The 23,962-nt window shown below is 42.6% G+C and overlaps 1 protein-coding gene across 2 annotated transcripts in view; it reads right to left on the bottom strand.

Moving 5' to 3' along the window:
* Positions 1–23,962, bottom strand: part of FCHSD2 (FCH and double SH3 domains 2) — a 120,318-nt gene that overhangs the window by 26,853 nt on the left and 69,503 nt on the right. Inside the window, exons 9-11 of one of the 2 annotated variants that reach the window (XM_054270263.1) lie at positions 6,014–6,136; positions 2,236–2,331; positions 1,106–1,177 (exon numbers count right to left, since the gene is read on the bottom strand). In XM_054270263.1, the coding sequence (XP_054126238.1) occupies positions 1,106–1,177; positions 2,236–2,331; positions 6,014–6,136 (291 nt within the window). The remainder of the gene's footprint in view (positions 1–1,105; positions 1,178–2,235; positions 2,332–6,013; positions 6,137–23,962) is intronic. The other variant, XM_054270264.1, reaches the window with a different exon arrangement.

Genomic DNA, 23,962 nt, shown 5'->3' with positions numbered 1-23,962 from the left:
TTTGAGCCCAGTCCCAGTGCACCAGACCAAACAGAGCCCACAACTTGTTCTTGGGAAAGGTTCACATTAAACTTTTGATGAGATATATTTATGATTCCACTTTTTTTCTTTCAGTCCTTGGTGTGAAAATTATCATGCACAACCCACAGAAATTAAAAGCCAACTGAGAAACCTCTGCAAAACATTTAGAAACAGAACATGTGGCAAAAGAATGCTTGGTGATTGTTCTCCTGCAATTAAATGTTGCCTCCATCAATTAGAAAACACCCAATTTCTGACCAATTCAAAAGCCTGAGCAAGAGCTTTCATTCTCTTGTACTTATTGATTAAAAATGGGATTGCCCAGGTAGGATCCTGTCAGCTGAGCAGAACTACATGGATCCTAAAGAAGCATAATTGAATTATTTTGGGGAAAACTGGTTACAGCCCAAGCAGCTGCAGATGAAAAAGCAGCAGAGCACTGAGGAAATGCAGAATTCTGCAGCCCCAGAGGGTTAACCAAGCAAAGGAGGAGGAACTGAGACATGAAGGACCCATTCATTCACTGCTTCCCAAAAGCTCCTGGAGTGAGGCAGCACCAGGAGCACACGAGGACCCTGTGAGCCCACACAAGCGCCATGGCACAGAATCCCGGCATTCCTCACACTGGGGAGTTTACTGGGAGAGACTTCCAGCCCTCCTGGCCATGGAATGGCCCTCTGGAAAAAGCCAAATGAATCAGCAATGGGGCTGCATTTCAGCAGAGCCTGCAGCTCTCACACCTCTCCCTCTCACACAGGAGCAGCAACCAATTTCACACAGCACTGTCTTGAGCTGTGAAATTTTAATTCATGCCCCAGCAGATTAGAATATCGATTACAAACCCCCAAATTGATTAGAATATCAATTACAAAAGGAGAAGTGTGAAGCTGCCCCCCACTAATAACACTCTTAAATTGATTTTTCCTCCTTGAAGTCTCATTGTGAAAAAACCTTTTTTTTTTCCTACCTTTTCTGTTTTATATAGATAGAGATAGTGCATTCTGTTGCCACCTATCCAGAGTGTAAATTCAGCATCCCACATGCACAGGGATAACACAGGGCTGACCAGAAACACCCCAGGTACCTCTGCTATGGTCATTCTCATAGCACTGACAGGTGAGGGCTCAATCTCCACCAGCTGAACTGCATTAAAACTCTGGATGCAGGGAGTGCACAGGGATGAGAACACAGCAGCAAAGGTTAGAGAGGCACAGCAAAGACTCAGAAAGATTCTGCTCATTGTTATCAAGAACAACCTAAAATTTATCAAAGAATATCCTGAGTTGGAAGGGACCCATCAGCATCATCCAGTCCTGCACAGACACCCCAACAATCTCACACAAGAGCATTGTCCAAACATTTATTTATGGGAATAACTGACTCTTTCTGGAATAAAAATCAAAATCAGAGTTTGTTATAAGGGAAATACAAAGGAGAGCCAGTCAGAGATGTCAGGGTGACTGGGAAAGTCACCCTTATGCAGATCTTGATCTGAATCACTTGAATGCAGATCAGGACTGCCCAATGAAGTTCAATAAAGAATTCAAGTCAGAAAAAGTTTATAAGCTTTAAAGATCCAAACTTAATTTAAACAGCTGTTTCTTAAAATACCACCAGTAATGTCAATGGGAGATCAAGAATCCACTTTAATCAAGGTGCTGTTTGGAAATGCACTTACACACTCTGATTCACCCACTTTTAATGTCATTAATGATTGCTCTGAAAGCAACACAGAAACCAAGATAAGATTCTTGCATATTATTTTGAAATGCAGTGTTTTAACAGTATTATTTTTAGTAACACTCTCTATATGTATCACTAAGTATTCCTTGAGCAATTTAGGTGTGCAGGGACACTTTCTTTGGCACAGTTGCCACCCAGTATTAGTGAATATTATGAGAATCTCACCAGCAGGATAAAAAGGCAAGAAAATTTAGTAAGAATTAGGCTGAAAGCAGTGAAACAGAGGACTGTTAGTCACAATCTGGAAGCCAAAAAAAGATCCTGCTCTTTTGTGGATGATGTAGAGCCTGTTTGATGCTTTTTTTACCATCACCCACCTCCTGCAACCAGGCCACTCTCCCTTTCTTTCCCAAAAATACCAGCACGAGGTTAAAGCAGACTGGGATACCAGTGATTCTCTTCCCCATTTAGAACAATCTGCTTTAAAATAGAGCAGGAGCAAGTAAGTGCAGGGGTTCACAGGGCTCTTACAGTGTCACTGTCACTGGGCTGGAACTGGAAGGGCTGAGGTTTGTGGAACACCGAGTTCTCCTGCAGGAACAGCTGGAGGTTGTAATCCCGCACCACCTGAGGAAAGAAAAGCTTTATTTAGAAAAGAGCTTATTTATTCCTTGTTTGGTGAACTGCAAAACAGCTGGGGAGCAAAACCAGCACAGTTCCCAACTGAGATTAAACCTGCAGCAGAAGCCTGGGTGCACCAGCAGGGAACTGAGGACCTGGCAGGACACACAGGGGGTGACAAGGACCTAAAATATCCCTGCCATTTACCTGCAAAATAGAGGAAAAACACCAGCTACTGAATAGGCTGTCACTGCCATAAATATTTTCCCCTGCTCTTATGGGTAATTTCCTGTGCACTGCTCTTTCTTGAGATGAAAAGTCTTAATTTGGCAGAAATTATTAATTGTGGGAGCTGAAAAGACTTATTTGGAATAATGCATCCAAAATCAGTCACAAACTTCATCTCTCTTTATTAAATTGCTTTCAGAGAAAACTCTCCAAGCCTGCATTTTGCTGAAGCAAAACTCCTTCAGCTCCCAAATTTGTTTAATGATACGTTTCAGGCAGCATGACACAGATCCCTAAACAAACCTCTTATGTCACAATTTACTCAGATTTACAAAGAAATACCCCGTGATTGCAAGATGAAAAAATAGGATCACTGGTTGAAGAACTCTTACAGAGCATTCACTGCCTCAATTGATGAAAATGCATCAAAATTATATCAATTTATTACCAAACTGGGGGTTTGCATGTACAAAGGAGATAATAAAGATGGTATTTATCCAGAAATAGCAGCGTTGTGCATGACCAAGAACTCTGTGCTGCGTGGACAATGGGAAATAAAACTTGTTCTCTAATGCAGCAAAATGTTGATGCTTGTGTTGCTGAAATACTGAACTGTAAAAAATTAATCTCCAGTTAAAGAAAGTAAATAGTCCTCCAGGGCCAATAACACTCTCATCTAAACCAGAAAAGTACATAATTACTGCTCCAATTTGAGCAGTTGAACATAAACACACTCAAATGGGGAGAAAACAGACAGGGATTCGCATCACCAATTCCCAGAAATAGAAATTCAGAAAATACTAAAGAAGGAAACATCTGCAGCTTCAGAGGATGCTCAGCACTGATCCGGCATCAGAATTATTTAATTTAAGCAGCTATTCCATTGAATTGTCCTTTAGCTCCACGTGAACACTGACCATGGCACACAACCCTGGGCCATGCCAAATATGTGGAGCTATTTTAACTTCAATTAGGAAACCCCCCCAAAATGAAGTTACTGAGGATGTGAAAACCTCCACAGGTATTTTTATGTGCTTTCCCCACAGAAATCTGACTCCCAAGCAAATCAGTTCAAAGCAGAAAACTCATTTTTCCAACAGCACTCCTAGGAGATTTTCCCTCAAAGCCACAATAAATGGTTAAAAATGAAAACAACTTTATCAGAACAGGAGGTTGGGGAGGATGTGCAAGCCCAGCACATGAAATCCTGCATTTGCACAAAATATTGGACAATTGATAAAAAAGAGAATAAAAAGACTCCAAAGCAACACTGTATCCTTGGGATTAAGCTGCCACTTTTCCAAATAGATTTCCTGTTATTCAGTAATTAAATCAATGTTTTTACATGGCTTCCTTCTGAAGTCAATGTCAATTGACAGGTTCCAACAGACCTGAAATCAAACATTAAATATACCCCATGTGCAGAAACAAGGCACAGTTAGAGAAGTGCATAAAGGAGATTATTTGCCCTCTTACCAGAAACCTCACAGAAATGTTACTCAAAACAGCACATTGAATTTCAGAAAATATTCCAAAGAAAATCAGATTTTTTTTTTTCCAAAAGAGAGGGGCAAGAAGTACAAGTCTTGAGTAAGACTGCTCAAGTGAAAAGGAACTTAAATTGCATTTTGATAAAATCACAGCCCCAGACTGGTTTGGGTGGGAAGGGACCTGGAAAATCATCTTATTCCAGCCCCTCTCATGGGCATCAGGGACATCTGATCCAAGGAGCCATCCCTGGCACTTGTGGGAAGCAATTTGTGTCCTCCTAAAGCAAATTTAAATCCATCCTGCAAACAGAAATGGAGCTCAGATGGAAGAGCAGAAATATTCCTCCCAATGACCTGAAGTGTCTCTTCTATGCAGAGCCTGCCAAGCTTGTGCTGCAAACTAACAAAGAACAGGTGAAGCATTCAAAACCCCCAATAAATATTTAAAACCTCTGCTTTGATGACAGGTTTATTCCAAATTGCTACAAATTTATTACATGTTTAACAACTCAAGCTGCTTTTGAAAGACATGGATGGGTTTTGGTAGTGAGAAAATGGTTTTTTCTGGGTTCTTTTTTTTTGGGCTGATTAGTGCAACCTGTTATGGAAAGAAAGCATAAGCAAAGCCTGTGGAAAAATCCACCAGTCAATATATTCAGAGAAAAGCACATATTTTCAGTAGCAAAGCAACAGAAATTTTTCTTCTCCACATTCCTGAAGCACCAGGAGAGAAGCAAATGGAGTTGCAGAAACCAGTTGTAACAGCCCTGTTGGGACCTGCCAGCTGCATTTACACTTGTGTCCCTTCTCCAGGCATTGTGCCCATGGAACAAAACAGAAACACAGCTCACACACACAGCCTGACTCGGTGCTTGTGCAAAATCAGCCAGACCCAAAGCTCTCCGAAGCACCCTGACCTCAGCACATACAAATATCTGAGGAAAGGATTCCTGCTCCAAGGAAATGTTTGGATACGGCAGCTTAGAACTGGATCAAAGTCCCAACCAGGCAGCTCCCAGAGCATTCTGAACACAAAGGATCTGGTACAACAGTGAAAAATTAATTATGCAGACATTACACAGAAGCCTGTTTAGCTGAGAGATTCCAAGCCAGCATTTCTGGGGAAGGTATTTGAAGCAGACCTGAATAATACACCCCAAGGTAAATTATTGAAAGTCCTTCTACAACTGAAGAGAAAATGGTGTTTTGATTATTTTTACAGTTGCTGCCAAGTAAATTCAAAGCTGAGGGTGAAGCCCATTTTTCATGCCCTCCCTTTAGATCTCTGAAGGTGTGAGATCACTTGCTTGGAGGTAAATAAGGAATGTGTTAAATAAGCTTTTGCTCCCAATCTCCGTGTGAATGAGCTCTGTTTCTGGGTGGGAGGGTAAGGGAAACGTAAAAAGGAATATTATGAGCAGCTTTTTCTGAGCTCAATGGCAATTTTTTCCCCTTCTTTTAGCCCAGCAGATGAATTATTTAAGTATCAAAATCACCCTGGAAGCGATCACGCCTCTCTCAGTCTGGCAGCTCGACAAAGCAAACAAACCACGTCTACAACAGGGCTCTAATTTGTTTGCTGTGTTTGCCACTCTTAATTCCAGGGAGAAAACAGCCTAATAGCTTGGCTTCTGAGCTGACAGACAATTATTAAGGAATGATCCAAGCAGTTTCCTGGGGCTTTGCTCCACATTACACCCTGCAGAACCCTCAGCTGCAATTTCCCCTCCCAAGCGCGCAGGGTGAGGAGAGCAGAGCATCTCTGGATGCACAAATGCACTCTGGGTGCTAGAGGAAAAATTCCTCCCAAGAAAACTGTCTGGTGCCTTTGAACTCAACACCACCCAGAAGTAACCAAAAATAACAACCTTTCAGTTTTGTCATGATTCTGGAAGCAAATCTCAGGCCTGGGGGTTTGTCCATGCTGCAAGGATTCAGTTACAAAGCATCATTCAGCAGTTCAAACTTACCCTGCTGGAAGTCTCCAGTAGAAACTGGAATGTGTTTTGTACAGCTTGGCATGTCTCTAGTTCAGTCCTGCTGAATGCCATTAAATAATCCTTAAGGTGATCATATATATTTCCATCAAGAGCCTGCACAAGGGAAAGAAATAAAAAAAAAAAAAAATCAGGAAAAGCAGGAAATAACTCTGTATACAATTTATCACCCTGGGACTTGCAAGATGCTCACACCATTTTTTTAGCAGATTTACACCTGTGAGGAGTGGACAGAAAGAGAAGTGCAAGAAGCACAAATCTTGAGTAAGACTGCTCGAGTGAAAAGGAACTTAAATTGCATTTTGATACAATCACAGCCCCAGAGTGGCTTGGGTGGGAAGGCACCTAGAAAATCCCTCACTCCTGGCAGGAGTGACAGTGCTGGGCTCCATTAGATGGCAGCACAAAGCACTGCAACAACATCCCAGCATCTCCATCCAGCTGTTCCCAGGGGCAGAGCAGCCCTGGAGCAGGGAAAATGCTCAGGGAGATGTCACTGAGGGCAAGGAGAACACCCAGAACACTATGCTGCCAACCAGAGAATTCCTCAACATCTGGATGGGACACATCCCCAGCTGTTTTGGGCACAGAAATACAAAATAAGGAACACAAATTTATCCCAAATTTAGCAGTGACAGCGGAGTTCAAATCCCAAAGCTCTGTTGTGAGCAGAGCTGTAAAATCACATCATGTAAAACATCACACAGGGCAGGTTAAACGTTAAATATGACGGTGTTAAATATGACTTTGCAAGAGACTGACAATGTCATTTAAATAGTCAACTCAGGATGTATTTACATGTTCATTATATAGATTTTTAAATAGGTCATATTTCACAGATATCCATTTAAACAGTGTATTCATGGAAACTCCATTCCATTCCAACACACTCAAGAATGTGCTTCTCTAGAAAATTGTATTTGATTATTTAACTAATTTTGAAAATTTGGGGGGGAAGAGTGAAATTGTGCAAGACTTAAGGAATAGTTTCTGGCCCTGAAAAATCAAACCGATGTTTAAGGTGAGGTGAGGAGACACAAAAAATCAGACACAAATCCTGGAAGTGCTGGACATAGCTTGGAGCAGCCTGGGATAGAGGAAGGTGTTCCTGCCTATTACAGGGGTGGAACTGGATGAGTTTTAGGTCCCTTCCAACCCAAACCATTGCATGGTTTCATGGAATCCCTCAGAAGTTAGAAAGAACAGAAGAGATCATTCTTCTGCAAAGCTTTCCCAGCAGCACACAGCCACCTTCAGTGAGGGATGCTTTGAGGGGACGATGAAATTGTGGGACTGGAATTCTCACATCCAGACTCTGGCATCCCAAATCCACACTACACACTTCACCTCGCACCTTCCAAGTGTAAAGGAATTTTTAGCAGATTGTTTCCTCCAGCCTTACACATGAAATCTGCCTCAAACCTAGCAGTTCTGTGGCCATCAGGAAGCCATTATGGCAAACCAGTGGCAAACTGGGAATTCCTTCCAAGCCCCCACAATGTAGCTGGGTCACTCAGGGGTTCCTTCAGGCTTGGATTGAGGGGTCAGCAGCCAGGGCAGCTCCTGCCCCAGGAAAGACTTCCCAGAATGGCTGGGAAAGAGCTACAGGATAACTGCTCCAGCCTCCTGCCAGTGGTGTCAGCTCCACCAAACACTGTCATGTAGAATTTTAAAAAATTCTTATTTCAAGAGTTATGTAATACCAGCTTAGAGCCAATTGAGGAAAACATCAGGAAATTCCCACCAAATGCACAGAAAGCAGGAGCCATGCACAGACACAGGTTCAGTTCTTGCCTGTGCTGCTGTGGATTCACAGGATTTGCACATTCCCTGTGCTTTTAGCCCTGCAGGGACACACGAGTGCCAGAGTCACCACCCCATTCCAGGGGCACTCATTTCACACCCAGTACAGGCAGCCCCAACAGCAGCTCAGCCCTGTGCTCATGGGGAATACAAATGATGGTAAAATTGCCAAGACTGCCTGTGCTCTCCCTGGGGGACCACGGGGAGCCTGAAACTCCCCCAAAACAGAACTGTCACCTTTTATCTGCTCCTACAGCTTTTCAGCTCAAACACCAGGGCTGGAGTGCAACTCTGCTAAGAAATGTAAAGAAACCATTTCAATTTGGCAAAGCAATTCTAAGTGCTCCGTTTGCAAAGCAGCTGTGACTCTTTTCATCCCACGATGCCATAAAAGAGAATTTCACAGCTCCACATCGAACCCAAATGTTGTTTTTATGTCAACCCCCGCACGAAGGGCTCGTGCCATCACAGTTCAGTCTGAAATGCTGAGCTCTGCCCTGGCTTTTGACGCTCTGGGGGCTCTGCAGAGCCAGTGGGGAGAAGCTGGTACTTGTGTGTTGTGATTGATCCCTCTCCAAGATAGATGGCTAAAATAGGTCAGCTGAAAGGCAGGATGCCAAGGGCCCATTGCTCTTCACTGACCGTGAATAGTGCCCCCACAATCAGCTCACACAGCCCAGCCCCACACGTGTTCATTCCCTCCAATTATCATCCACACTGCACTGGGCATTAATTCATGTCCAGCTGCAGCCTGCAGCTCAAGGAACAGCAAAAAAAAACCCCCAAAAACAAAAAGGGGAGAAATATCAGAAATATCAACTTCATTATTTCTCCCCTCCTCCTGCAATGACCACAGCTCTGCTGAGATGGCAGAAACCCCCGCAGTGGGATATAAAAAATAAAGATATTTAAGAAAGGACATCAGAGCAAAGTGTGGCAAAACATCAGGGAGCACATGGGTCTGTCAGCATGTGAGAACTGCATTACAGCCTGGCTCCTTTCATTAATTAAAAGCAGTTTCAATATGATGAAGTTCTTAAATACTGATGAGAGCTGCCAGAACTGAAGTTCTGAAAGTCACTGCAATATCACACAGGCAGTGCTGAGAAAGCAGCCTCAACACAGGCTAAAAAGCACAGAAAAGGTGGCATCCCATCAGCCACAGCACCAGAGAGCTGGCTGGTTCCAGACTTGCAACAATAATGGATTTATCCTTTCTGTAAAATGGCAATTATTACATCGAGCTGCATGTGTTCATATTAAAACAAAAGACTTGACTTGCTGAACTGTAGGATATAAATTAACATTCACGTGGGGTTTTATCAGCTGAATCTCACTCACTCACAAACACTCTGACCCAAACCACTCAACATCGCAGGGTTTGAAAGGAAAAGTCTTTTCAAAATTTCTCATCACACAACTTGGAGGGGAAACTGGGGAAAAAAAAGAAAATCAAAAAACCCAACACCCATTATTCCTCTACAATGGCTTTTGTTCTCTTTCTGACTCTCCAGAGAGCACTAAATCACTTACTGTATTACAATCCCACTGAAAAACCTGTCTTTTTGTCAACTTCAAAAGGAAATCAAGGGGTTTTTTTTAAAAAAAACAAATCTGGCATCAAACCCAAGATAATACGAAGTTAAGTAGCACAAAATTACAATTTCCAAGGCTAGAAAAAAGTCACTGTTTTTTCAGGAATCATTTCTTCACAGCAGAATTGCCATACTAAAGGTACAAAACTACTTCCCCTGTGTCCAAGCTTGAGAAGATAAAAGCTGGAATTAGGGCTGAGAAGAGTTGAAGCTGTTAATAAACACAATGGACACACACCCAAACTAAAGCCTGTTTTTAGAAGAAATCCTATATATTAACTCAAATCAATGAAATTATATACAGAGGGAATGGAACAAGAACATTTTGCTGATTTCAACATCCAAGTTTCATGTACAACTTTGAGAGTTTTTCCCTGAGACAAAACTTCAGTCCCAGCTCAGATCATTTTTCAGGAGTTTTTTTTTTGTTTCAAGAGATGATAGCAAACATTTTGGGAATTTAGCTTTAATCATTCTACATTCTATGAAAATTCCCTCAAAAGCAAATATGTAGATGACAGTATTCTAGCTATTATTAGGACATTTGGTTGCCTTTGGGAGGTTGTTACTCATTTAAAATAACATACAACGTAGGACAGACCCTGTGTAGAATTTTCATCTTCATTTCTGTGACTGACTTTGGTCTCTTCACTAAAACATTTACAGGTCTCAGCCACACTCCACTAAAAAATTACTACTTCAGTATCGTATAGAAGACAGAATAAGCTGAACTACTCTGTATTTTTTATTTTAAAAGCAATCTGCCCAACGCAATGCAGAGCAGAGCTGTGTGAAGCCACCACGGCGAGTTTTCCCTGTTGTCCCATTTATTTCTGAAATATTCCTGGTATTCTGTTCCTGTTTGTCTTGCACAGAAACTCCTCAAATCTGTGCTGAAGCTGTGGGTAATAATTTTACACTTTAAATTCTACACTTTAAATTCAGGTGTTCAAACTAAACCTCTCATTTCACCACCAGGCACCAAAACCAGTGCTAGGCTAAAAACCCTCAATTACAGGCACACTTGTAAAGCCATGTGGGTTTCACTGACTAATTCACACCAGTCTCATCTGAATCACCACTGCTAGAAACAATTTGGATATTTGCAAACACACATTTATGTTTTTATGCATTTTAAACTCCCTCACCCCACGCTTGTGACAAGAACCAACGTCCTCGAACTAGGGGTGGAATGGGATTATCTCTAAGGTTCCTTGCAACTCAAACCATCCTATGGCTCTGTGAGGTTAATTTTTCATTTCAAAACACCCATTCTTCCCTGAGCTGGTGCCACCCAGCAGTTTTTGGGGGTGGTTTTTGCCACTGAAATCCTTGGCAAAGGCTCCCCGAGCTGCCACCGGAAACAATAGAACTGATGTGGAAGGCAAGGCATTTCCTCACATGGGTGGAGGGAACAGCACAAAATTAGAGCTGACCCTCCCCTGTCTGGGCTGCAGCCTGAAAACTGAAAGATAAGGGGAAGAAATGAGCTGAACAACAATCACTGTGTCTGTGGAGTGGTAACTTCGCTGTGCAGTCAATGGGATTGCATCCTGGTAATGTGAGTTGTTTTCCTGTTCAGCCCCCGAATCTAAAGGGAGATCTGTATCATAGATTCCACTCTCTATTTTATATTTATATTAATTTGGTATGTGAATATATTTATATTAAAAACTAAAATTAAATTCTTTTACCACCCTGCTCTCATTTGCATTTAACCCCCTGTTTTATCTATCCCTGATCTGCCTTGCTTTGAAAACCACTTGGAATCCATTAAGAACAGGGACTTGAGTTCTCACTCTTTATTTTCTGTAATATTACTCAAAACTTTTCCTTACTTAAAATTAAAAGCCCAACAATCTGAATTGCAGAACAAACATGCTGAGTGAAGCTTTTAGAGTGCTTGTGCTCGAAACTCCTGCCTCCAATCCACTAAATAAACAGAGCAGTCTCATGGATGGCACAGACTGGGAATTTTCAGCTGAATGATTGTGGTAAATGACACTCCACTGAGGGTTTTCATTTTTATGTGTCAGAAAAGATAAAATGAATACTAAAAGGAAAGGTTGGGGTACAGATAATAATAATTGGTCAACAGGTATTCTCAGAATTAAGTTAGAATTAAGGTATCAACTTCAATCTTTTCTAGGGTGAGAAGTCTCTGTATTTTAGCCCAAACAGAGCAACAAATCTCCTTTTATCTGACAGTGAAGGATAAAGCATTTAAAAACTCATCTGAAACTCAGAACAAAGTCAAGAGCCCGTTTCAGCTGGATTTGCCACACTCAGCACAATTCAGAGCCGTGAAATGGAACAGCACTTCCCAAGGACGGCAGGAGGAGGAGGAAGGAAGGTCAGCAGAACCCATCCTTTCTGGGTAACAGCTCCATTCCACAATCATTCTCCTTTAAAAATGCTGATTCCTGGCATCAATTTCTCCTAATACACAAGAAAAGCTGCTTATTTTTCCTCTTTAACTCTTCCATCCCTGCAGCATTTGTCTCTGCTGAAATGCCTTGCTCTCCATCAAGAAACCCCCGATGCAGAAGTAAATCAGGGCTGTGTTTGTCAACAAAACACAACATTTATGTCTGAATTCCCAACAAAGCCCCAGCAGGGTCCCTGGAGCAACTGGAGCTGCTGGCATCAGGCTCCAGCATTCCCAGAGACCCTGCAGGAACAACTGCACCCTGTCAATGCCCATCAGGGATTTCAGGGCCGCAGCCTGACTTCCAAATGACACGAAGCTGCTGCCCAGCCTGCCCTCTGCAGGTTCACTCTTGGGGAAAAATCCTGTTTTTCTGCTGAGCTCTGCAAGTGGAGAAAGCTCCCAGGAAAAGCTGAGGGCAAACCCCAACTCTCTTCCTTGGATCAACAGTGAGTGCTGGACCTCTACAGCCTGCAGGGAGAGCACCTAAATTTTAGCTTTGTAAAATCAGGATTTCAGGTTAACAGAAATTGCATCCAAAGCAAAGCAGGGCTAATCTAAGGCTGTAAAATTATCTGTATCTCAGGATAATCTTACACATCCAAAGGCTGTATTGATAAGTCTGCCTTAGTGAGGTCCAGATGCAACTCACTCTTGAAGTATCACTACCTAGCTCTGCCTGGGAATATCTGAAATCCAGTGCCTGGAGCACTGCATCCAAATCCAGAGTCTTCAGCACAGCAAAGACATGAAGCTGTTACAGCAGGCCCAGAGGATGCCAGCAGGTCTGAGTGAAGAATTTAAGAGTCTCCACAAAAAAACCCTCTCTGGCCTCTGCTCCTTGTTGAACTTCCACAGAAGGCGATTTTAAGGAATTTTTATAACTGTGTCACTGTCCTGTTGCTGTCAGGCTGATTAATTTCTCCTGTTTCTTTCTGTTTTCCCCAAATCCACATTCTGCATGACCACATGCTATCCTGGAGTGCATTTGCTCAACAAGGGAGCTCAAGATAGTCCAGCTGAAGGGCAGAGACACATGAAAACCTGGGAATAAAACCAGCAGACCAAGAGGCAGGAAGAGAACATGATGACAGGAATAGAAACCTCTTTAACTCGACAAGGTTTGACGGAACTCGGAGCTCCCTCCTCTCCCACACCCTGCAGGGGCTCTCACCACGCAGACAGGGGAACAATGGGCACTGGAAGACCACAAGAGCCCCAAGTTCCTTTCAGCTGGGTGCCCATGAACACTCTCTGCACTTTCCCTTACCCCAGAGCTTTGTGTTTTCTGCTGTCAGGAGTTTGGGGCTTGTTTGCAAGTTCTTTGTTTGCTCTCATTAGTCACTTGATGATTGTTCTGCACATCATTTTGTTCCTTTACAATCTCGCCAGGGTCATTGTTTTTACTGACAAAACCTTTGTTGTTGGGGAGCTGCAGCCTCCTCTGAGCACACAGAAATATGGAACAGCCACCAACAGATGCCTGTCACCCTCCCCCAGTGCTGGAAAAGCCGTCCCTTTAGAACAGGAATAAGCACAATTATTGATAATAACAAGATTTGCCTCCACCATCTCATGGCAATGCCATTGAGATGGTGGAGGCAAATCTTGTTATTATCAATAATTTCAGGATGAGGGTCTGGTAGGTGAACACAGGCATGGAAGGAAATGTCCTTTATAATTCCTTTAATTGCCACAAGGCTGACAGCACTGGGAGTTACCTGGTGAAAGCAGCACTAAATTAACACTGCAGGGTTAAAGGAGAACTCCACTGAAATCAGTGAGAACACCCTGATGTGAGGCTGCCATAAGCATGGAAAAACAGATCTTCAAATTCTACCATGTAAGGCTTAAAAAACCCTGGAAGATAAAAACAGACTCTAGGAATATCTAGAAATACATTCCCCAAAAGTATCTCCCAAGACTTTTCGGATCTAGTTTGCTTTTTCTTGCACAGCTCTGGAATAAATCCCAGGGGAATTCCACTTTTGACAGGATGAATTTTTAATAAACTGCATCTTTGCTTTTGTACTTCCTCATTCTTGGAGGGGGAAAAAAAATTAGTTCTGGCTCAAATCCAACATTTGCAAGACAACTTTGTGGCAGAGCTGTCACCACGATGATATCTTTGCATCTGGAGAGTACAGAGTGCTCTACACTGCTCATGCCAGTAATAATTGGCTTCCTTCATGTGGAAAAATGTGCATTTCAATCCTTCAGCACTCTGACACCATTTCTGCTCCTCAAGGATTCCTCTGCTGACCACAAGACCATCGTCATCATCACAAAATGTCTGAGGAACAGCAGAGGGGTGTGTGCTCTGTCTGGAAGTTTTAGTTCTTCTTACCCAAAAATAAATCATTTTGCTGCTCAGCTCAACAAATATTTTGATATTTCAACATAATTTGGAAGGTAAGGTAAAGAAATGCACTGTGCTTTTTTGGGAACAAGCCAGAGCTGATTATTTTTACCTCCTACAAAACCAAATCTCACACAGAAAACCAGCCCTGGGAATTCCTCCTTACAGAATTCCAGATTTACCAGGAGGTCTCCATAGGAACTCTCATGCTACAGGAGAACCATCCCTGACTCAGACACAAAGTCCAAATCTTTCCTATATTACAACAACACAAGCTAAGGGAGAGAAACCTTAAACTGACACAGATGTGTACACAAAAATGCATTTCACAACAAATCCCAATGCCTCTTAATAAACACTTTCCTTCAAATATTTTTAAAGCTATTTTCTTAATATGTTCTTTAAAAAAATGAAGAAACAAACATTTTCTTAAAAATACTCCCCTGAAAGATAAAATGTATTAAAAAGGAGTATAAAAAATATAAAATAATCAGATATTGAGCATAAACATTCCTCAGGAGCTAGTGTTTACTCTTTTGCACTCTTACAGTTCTTTTTAACCACCTATTTTGCTGGGTTTAGGTTTTAATTCAGCTGATTCCATCTCTGTATTACCATTTTCATTTATTTCTTCAGATAAATCTCTCCAACAAAACCTTTTCTGCCCCAGCACAGGCTGCTGTTCTCAACTGCTCCTTGGATTTATCACTTCCATCTGCTTTTTCTCTATGTGGGTTTCAAGTCACCTGCATTCAGTGAACAGGCCATTCAAAAGCCACTCACAGAGCAGGTTCAGGGATGGAAATGTCCCAGTATTAAAAATTCCAATAATTTAATATATTCCCAAGCCTTTCAGGTTCTTATCATGCCAAAGCGATTCAACCTGCAGCTTGATGTGGCCCTGCAAACGTAACACTGCTCTCTCTCACACAGAACATGAGTGGTCTTGTTAGGATATTCAGAATATGCAGGCATTTTCCAACTCAAATTACAAATTCAATTAAATTTTATGCTAATAAATGAGACAATTCAGCAATGTGAAAAGGGCAGAGTGCATCTCCCACAGGGAACCCCCCATTCCTGAACAGGCACCCTACAAAAGCATCACTCTGCCAGTCACACTAAAATGCAAGGACCAAACCCAACAAAACTATTTCTAGGAATTTCTGTGATCTGCACAAATGTGCTCTTATAGGGAAAATGGCCCAGAGTCACAGCACTGTGATTATCTGCAGCAATTATGGAATCACAGAACAATGACAGCATTTATGTCCCACAGCAAAGGGAAAACACGGTGGGGGTAATGCCAGAGGTATGGCAGCTGCAGTGCAGCAGGAAGATTAATCCTGGGTTCCCAAAGCCCGCTCGGGAATTCCGGGTGCCAATTATGCTTTATTACTTCTGGGAGTCCATTCTCAATTATCTCCAGGGGAACCACACCAACCTTTTATGCCTGCACTCCTTGTAAGCACCAGTGGGTGAGGACAAAGATAATTTGAGCCTCAAGTCCATAATTAAAAATATTGTGGAAGATTTTTCCCTCTCACAAACAGATTCCCTCCCCCCCCCCCCCATCCCAAAGCCTGGCACAGAACCCCCATTCCAAGCAGTATTCCTGAACAAGGATTGATGGAATCACCAGCTGTGCCATTTTCTCCAGAAGCTGAGAAGATTTTCTCATCTTCTACTGTTTGACAGGACAGTGATGGCTAACAAAAATCAACAGAAAAATGAACAAAAATGGGATCTAGTTCTGTTAAATCTTTTAATTAAATCACTCCTGAAGTGTGGCCTGATTGGGAATACCTAAATATACTTTGGTCTCCTGACAGCATTTGTTGAACATAACTGCATTAAAGTTAAGCTCCTTTTCAAACTTATTTCAGCCCTGTGGGATTAATGCTCCAACCTTTTTAAAAACTCCTTAATTTCACAGTGCCACTGCTCAGAGGCCCTCCTGACTCTGTGTGGGCAGAGCAGAGCAGGAGACTGAAATCCCACAGGAAGAGACATCCCAAGATCTGGCAGGGCTGGCATTTCTTTGATACAAGGCTGTTTTCAGTGCTCAGTCTGTGCTGTTAAATAAATTGAGCCTTTCAGCAAAGTTAATTCACTGAATGCTCCCATATCCCCTTTTAAATTAGAAATGGGGCTCCCAGGCCCAGCCAGAGAGAAGGGTCTGTGCTCAGGGGGAATGCTGAGACAGAATCCAGGGAGCTGGACCAGAAGTCAGATATGAATATCATAAAAATACACTAAAATAATCCAGCTGAAGGAACTGAGACTGAATCCAACTGCCCAGTGAGAACAGCAAAGCCTGACAGAAGTGGATCAGCTATCAAAAAATGTTGAATTATATGGGTACACACAGAGCCACAAACATCTGTGAACATTTTATATAGGACAAAAGGTATTTCTCAGATTTGCCATCCTCTTTTTATGCACTTTTTTCTTGGAATTCTTTGGTTTTGAAAATTATCTCTTAGTAAATTGAATTCTCATCTGTTAAATTATTATATTCAATATATAAAAATCTAGCATAGTAAACACTGAACAATTTTATTAATAGGAGCAGTTTAAAATTTTGATTTCTAGTACTCTTGAGCTTGAACTAGAAATTCCATTTTAAACTATCTCCATGTACCTGGTTTAAAACTTCAGTCAAAAGAAGCTTATCCCCAAGAAAATTCAGGCATCCAAATCCCAGAATATTGCCATGATCCTCCTAATAATTTTTTTTTTCATTTTCATTTTGAATTATTTCTAGCTCCTCATTACTTTTACGTGAGATTAAAAGCCTTGTACCCAAGCATAGAAACTTTCTCAAGTTTTAAAAATTCCATGAGGATTTTTAAGAAGGTCCTCATGGAAGGAGGTGCTGGAAGGTGCTGCTGGATGCCCTGGACAATGCTGGTGCCACGAGGAAAGTGCATGGAAAATGTTCTTCCCATTATCCATGAGCAACACTGGGAATACCAGAGAGAGATTAATTCCTTTAATTAGCATTGCAAGCCTACGAGCAATTACCTTAGGGCTTTGATAATTTGTAAAACATTATAAAATAATATCCTCCTTCAGCTGGATGACACCATCCCACAAGTCAGCCATCAGGAATGAGGGATTTAAGGAAGCCACCGGCAGGGAATGTTTGCTTCCCTCCACACCAAGGGGGTCTAGCCTGGCTGCAAAGCTTTTTAAGCAGAGATGACAACTTGAACAGATGGGAATTTTATTTTTGGGGATCTAAATTGCAGGTAGGGGGACAAACCACACTGGAGCATTCCCACTCCTCCTCCTCTTTGCATGACTGAGCTTCTGGGCCAGCTTTGCAATCCATTATCTCCTCAGCAATTTGTAAAAACTAAATAGGAATTTTCAGCTGCAGGAAGGGATTCCAAGGCAAGATGGTTTTCTAAAGACTGTGCAAAAACCAGAGCTCAAGCAGCCCTTGTCCACACAGGGAATGAGCAGCTCCTCACCTCCAGCCACCCCAAAACACCTGCATGGACTCCAAACAGAGCAGAGCTTTGGAAGCTGAAAGAATTAACCTCAAAATTTGTCAGCTGCCCAGGTTTGCCTTCCTCTTGGCAAGACAGCTGTAGATTAGAAACCATTTTACCATTTCCCCATAACGTTTTCAGGGATTTAATTAAACTTCAAATTCAGTGTGACATTTTCCATCTCACACTTATTGGCCTTGTGCTATTTTGGGCCTCATCTCCTTGTTATAATTCTTCTGCTGCTTTCATTAGCGAAGTCACTCAGAAATGTTTTGTCCTGCCACTGACGACAGAAGATGAGTCACAGAACCACAGGATGGGCTGGTGGGAAGAGACCTTAAACTCCTCTCATCCCACCCCTGCCATGGCAGGGACACCTTTCACTATTCCCAGGCTGCTCCAAGCCCTGTCCAGCCTGGCCTTGGGCACTGCCAGGGATGAAACAGCCACAGCTGCTCTGGGCACCCTGTGCCAGGGCCTGCCCACCCTCACAGGGAACAATTCCCAATCTCCCTTCCATCCCTGCCCTCTGGCAGTGGGAGCCATTCCCTGTGTCCTGTCCCTCACCCCTTGTCCCCAGTCCCTCTCAGCTCTCCTGGAGCCCCTTCAGGCAATGGAGGGGGCTCTGAGCTCTCCACATTTTCAGTAACTTTTACAGTGCAATATCTCATTTAACAGGACAATTATCAGTTTACCATCTCATTTAACAAGACAAAACCTGTGCACACACATTCAATTTTAAGAATAATCCATGAGTTTTTCCCCTGGTTTCAATGGAAACAAGTCCATTCCAGGTAACTCACTGACACATTGGGTGGCTACAAGTAACAGCAGAAAAAAACCCCAAAACACTGAGGAAAAAAGTAACTTTTCCCTGCTCCTTCAATTCTCCCAGTGGAGCTGCTGAAAACAAAGCCCTCAAGGAAACAAAACCTTGAGAAGGGTTTGTCTGGGAGGTTTTTCTCCATGAATCCTGGGGCAGGAATGCTGCATGCCCCACCTGCCTCCCAAGCGGAGCAGCCCAGGTGCTTCCTGAGCTCCAAGGCTGCTCCCTGGCACAGGGAGGTATTTTGGGAGCTGCTCTCATTGTGTTGCAGCATGGCTTGGAAAAAAGATGGCAGTTTCATTTCCTGCTCACAATGAGAGGGTTTATGACAGCTGACCAAAATAACCTCCCAGCCCCATTCAAATCCTAAACAGTTTCTGCATAAAATCTTTAAATGAAGAAAAAAAAAAAAAAAAGAAAAGTGTCTTAGGGTTTTTTTTGTTTTCTGCTGCCTTGCTCAACCAGATTTCTCCCAGATTCCTTGCAGGTAACTCCTTCCCAATCCTAATCCTTACACTGCTTTCCTGGTGCCCTCTTTCTAGCAGGGGTTTTGAATTTTTTTTTTAGCTTTCCAGTAATTTTCCTTGTTTTACATTCAGCTTAAATCCTTGATTTCATCCCTGACCATTCTCCCTCTCTGCCCCTGCTCAGAGCCCTTGCAGGGCCTCAAGGGGCTCCAGGAGAGCTGGAGAGGGACTGGGGACAAGGATGGAGGGACAGGACACAGGGAATGGCTTTCTTTCATAAGCATCTGTAAAATCACACTGCACTTTTACAATCAACCCTTTTCTTAAGTTATTTCTGTGAAAACACCAAAGGAAACCTCACTGAAAAGTCAATCATATGATCAAGAAATAATGATCTTAAAACAATGACCATTTTTCATGGTGAAATAAATTAAGTTGCCCTGAGTTCTGTATTAGACTTTGCCATGCTGCTCTGCCCAGCCATGGAGGAATAAACACCTGGATCCCTGAAATAAATGGACTTCTTTGGGTCAAATGCTTCATCAAGGGATTAATCTGTGACTGAAACACGAGGTGGGACAAACTGACTGTCGCCAGGCCAATGTGACCATCACACTTTCTCATTTTCACAACAGAAACAGCTGTGACTCAGCCCCACTCCTGTGCCTCAAGGTCGTGTGGAAAGTCTGCGTGATGAGCAACGCGATTTTTCAGGGGGTGAGTGGTGGATTTGAAACTGAAAATCCACATTTTGTCAATGAAAAGATAAAGATATAATTGGAAATGTAAGAACTGGGGGGCAGAGAGCAGGGACAGATGAAATATTGGGAAGGGATTGTTCCCTGTGAGGGTGGGCAGGCCCTGGCACAGGGTGCCCAAAGCAGCTGTGGCTGCCCCTGGATCCCTGGCAGTGCCCAAGGCCAGGCTGGACAGGGCTTGGAGCAGCCTGGGACAGTGGGAGGTGTCTCTGCCGTGTCAGGAGGTGGAAATGGATTGTTTTTAAACCCAAATAATTCCATGATTCTATGACATGCATACACAACAATTACTGTTGCAAATATCATTCACTGTTAAAGCAAACAAACCTCCCTTGCTTGTGGTTTTACCAAAATTAACATCAAAGTTGCATTTCCAGTGCAAATCCTCTTTTCACTTCCCTGCAAACATTAACTCACAGTCAGCTGGAATCCAAGAGCTCCCAACTGGAGCTAGCACATACTCATTCCATGGACTGTGAACACCTAAAATTCTCCAAGGCACTTCTCAGGTATCAGCTGGGAAGGTGAGAGATGAGCATTTAAGAAAAACACCGAACAAGAGACCACAACTAACGATCTAATAATTTACGTGGTTGCAGAACTACACTACAGCCTGGAACTCCTTTCCCCCAGGTCTGATGTGCACACCAACACAGAGCCAGATGGAAAGCAGCGTGGGATGAGGATCAGCTGCTGTGGAAGCCACAGTGAGCACCTTCTGGAACACTGGGATCATGTGCTGAGCGTGATCCCTCCAGCCACCCCCTCTGTGGGAACGGCCATGAGGAGGCCAAGCACCCTCATGAACTGCCTGGCAAGGAAAGCCCTGTGCCCATCTGAGGCTGCAGATAATGCCATCCATGGCTGCCTTAATTGGAATTACAGAATATTTGTGGCTGGCAGCTGACAAGGAGCGGAAGTGAAACAATAGCTCTTTCACTTGCACAAGTCCCCTCTGCAGTTTTAAGGGAGTTTTACAGGATCTTAAAAGAATTGGTAGTACTGAAATAATAAAAGAGATTTATAGAAGAACATGGAAATCTCTGGTGACTTCAGAATTACTTTATCTTAATGCTATTTTTTCGTTGAGGGGCAAACTTTCCATTTTAAAAAAGGAATCCCCTGGGTGCTTTTAAATCATTCCAGAAAGTTGGAAACAATACCATGGATGTAAATTGATTTCTTACAGTGATAATATTGGTTCTGCCTGTTCCAGAGGCTACAGAAATATGTGCTGATGCAAATTGTACCCTTTTATTTCTACAGGACACAGCAGGGCTGGAATAACATTCCTGAGCCAACTGAAGACTTTCAGCTACTGTGTCAACTTATTTTCCAATTCAGACAGAGCCACCGGGGAAAGAACCCTTTGCCACACACATCTTATTAATTTCAAGGCATAAAGCAAATTATTAACTGGAAGCCACCAAGTCCTCAATTTGGGGTCATTTTTATAAACACTGCCAGCTCCAGCTGAATCTCATTTGTGCAAGTCATGCTTGGAGCCTGCACTTCCATTTGTTTTAAATGATCATTGAAAGTGCATGGGAAAAGTGATGGATGACTATGCTGAAAACAGAGAAGTCAACACAGCTTCACAAAAACTCCCAACCATGCCAACAAATAAAAACCAGGGCTCACCAGCACATGAAGGTTCCAGCACTGCTGGAACTCATGCAGTTACTCCACTTAATTGCAGAAAAAAAACCAAACCCCGAAAGCAGAAGGTTAAATCCCAGGGAGAACCTCCTCAGCCAAAAATGCTGTTTTAAGGAATGACAGAGTTCTATTATAATTATAAATTCAGGTTTAAAAGGGAGATATTGGCTCAACCTCTGCCCTCAGAGCAGGGTCAAGTACACCAGGTTGACATTCCTTGGAAGTCAGCCAGATCTCTTCCTCTATCAGAGTCCTTAAAAACAGGCAAGGGTGTGGAAAAGCCACACTTCACCTGTAATTTCATAAATCAACCTCTCAAATTAACAAAGCTCTGCTGTAACTTGTGTTGTGTCACCCACACCTGAGCAAAGGCTGTTGCAATGATGTAACAAAGTTTTTATTCAAACCTGCCAAATCATCACAAGAACTCTGATCAAGAACAAGAGCCAAATTACACAATTCCACTTCCTCGTGTCAAGCAAGCTGGAAAGTACAGAAAAAACCAGAAAAGCAGCCTGATAATTACAACAGGATAAAAGAAACCACTGAAACCACAAAGACAAAGCACCAGCTTTTGACACTGTTCTCCCTCAAACACCAAAGCCCACATGAGCAATGACATGAAATATTTCCTTTTAAAAGAGCTCAGTTCAGAAATACCTGCTGCTACTCCTTGCTACCTTCTCCAGAATTTTTCTGTGCTCATAAAAAATGCAGCACCACCTGTAAGCAATTCCTGGATCCCTGGAATTGCTCCAGGCCAGGCTGGAGCAGCCTAGGATAGTGGAAGGTGTTGGAACTGGATGGTCTTTAAGGACCCTTCCAACCCAAACCATCCTGTGATTTTGCAATGGAAATTTTTGTTCCCACTTTCTTTCTCTATTTAAATAATCTCAGGACTGTTTGAAGTGTCCAGCACACCTGCTTTTCTTTTTTCATGTCAACATTTCCTCGCAGCAAGTTTCTGTGTAAAGTCATTCCTTGAGGTGGTTCATGAGAGGAACTTACAGAATTAAGAGCACAGCATTAAAAATTACAAGTTTCTGAAAGGATGAATAACAAAACTGTCCTGATTTGACTTCAAGCATCATCTCAGACTTCCTTCTGACCTCAGTTTAAAGTAAAAACCTAAGCACCAGGCAGACAACTTATTTTTAAAAGGGTTTGTGGACTGTACTTTCACATTCAGGTGATGGCAACTCTTCCTAAGCAGCTTGTCAGGAAATTGGCAAAGAATAAAACATTACCAGGCTTTATTTAGCCAGTGCTTTGAGGGGTTTGAACTTCACTGCAGAGATTGAAATGGACATAAAGGGCAGATAAAAAGCAAGGCAAAAGGATTTAAATCTTTTCTGAACAGAGACCTAGAAAGGCTTTGCCCCTTATTAAGCGCTGTAATTGGAAAACTACGAAGGCACAGTAGGAACAATTCTTCATCCTACTGAAAAAGCTGGAAGCAATTTGTATTTTCTTTCCAAGCATCCCTGTTTAGTCTGTGATGGCTTTCACAGTTACAAGCACAGCAAATAATTTTTTCTTCTCTACAAAAAAATGTTGCAGAATAAAGTAACATACTATGAACCACCGAAAACAAGCAGGAGCTGTGTGGACCAGGAACTATGAAAAACCCCCTTTGCTGCCTGTCACAGAAAAGAAAACAAGGGCACAAGGTGGATTTGTGACTCATCTGTCACAGGACAGCACCACAGCAGAATTCCAGAGCCAGACACAGAACAAACCCAGCAGCAGCTTCCTCTTGGAGCAGCCCAAGGTGCCACAGCCCAGCACACATCACTCTGTCCTTCCCAACAGCCTGGAAATCCCTCCTGCAGGCACAAACCCACACTGAGGCTGAAAAAAATCCCCACCCCTTCTTTCTCCAACATAGCCTTTCATTGGATTTTACTGCTCCAAAGCACTCAAGATCCATTCTCCAGGCTGGCTGTGCAGGAACTCCACCTGTCCCTGCTCAGCCCAGCTCACACACAATGCCAGCACCAACCCTTGATGTCCACATCCAACAATAAACACCCCATGACTCTATTTTATGCCAAGTAAGACACCTTTTAGCCTACTGAAATTAGAGGTAATTTAATATAAGGAGAAAACTGATGGGAAGAGGCAGCCCCATCACCTGAGCGTTTAACCCACTATTTATCAGTGCAGCCATGTCAGAGCTGAGAGGAAAATCTCATGTTTGCTACCCAAATGAGCACTGTCTGCACATGCAGATGGTGCTCAGGGATGGCTTGAGAGTGCAGTGCCACAGCTCCAACCCAAAGGCAGCAGCTGGGTGCACATCATGGCCAGTGTAAGAAATAGAAAGACAAAAACTTCCACAGACACTGAAAGGTTTCATTTACAGCCCTGCAAGAAGCTTGGATTGATGTAAAAATAAAAGTACACAGACATTAAACAGAAAAATCACAAACTTATGTTTCTATAGCTGTAAGTAAGAATTTACCTTAGGTAAATAAGAGACTCTATTGAGCAAGATGGTGAAGGGTTTTATAATGTAGTAATATAA

The sequence above is a fragment of the Melozone crissalis genome, unplaced genomic scaffold (genome assembly GCF_028551555.1).
Source record: "Melozone crissalis strain CALT ecotype California unplaced genomic scaffold, PUWL_Pcris_2 ptg000009l_1, whole genome shotgun sequence".
NCBI lineage: Eukaryota > Metazoa > Chordata > Aves > Passeriformes > Passerellidae > Melozone > Melozone crissalis.
The sequence above is the reverse complement of the archived record's forward strand: the minus strand, read 5'-3'. Positions and strand labels throughout refer to the sequence as shown.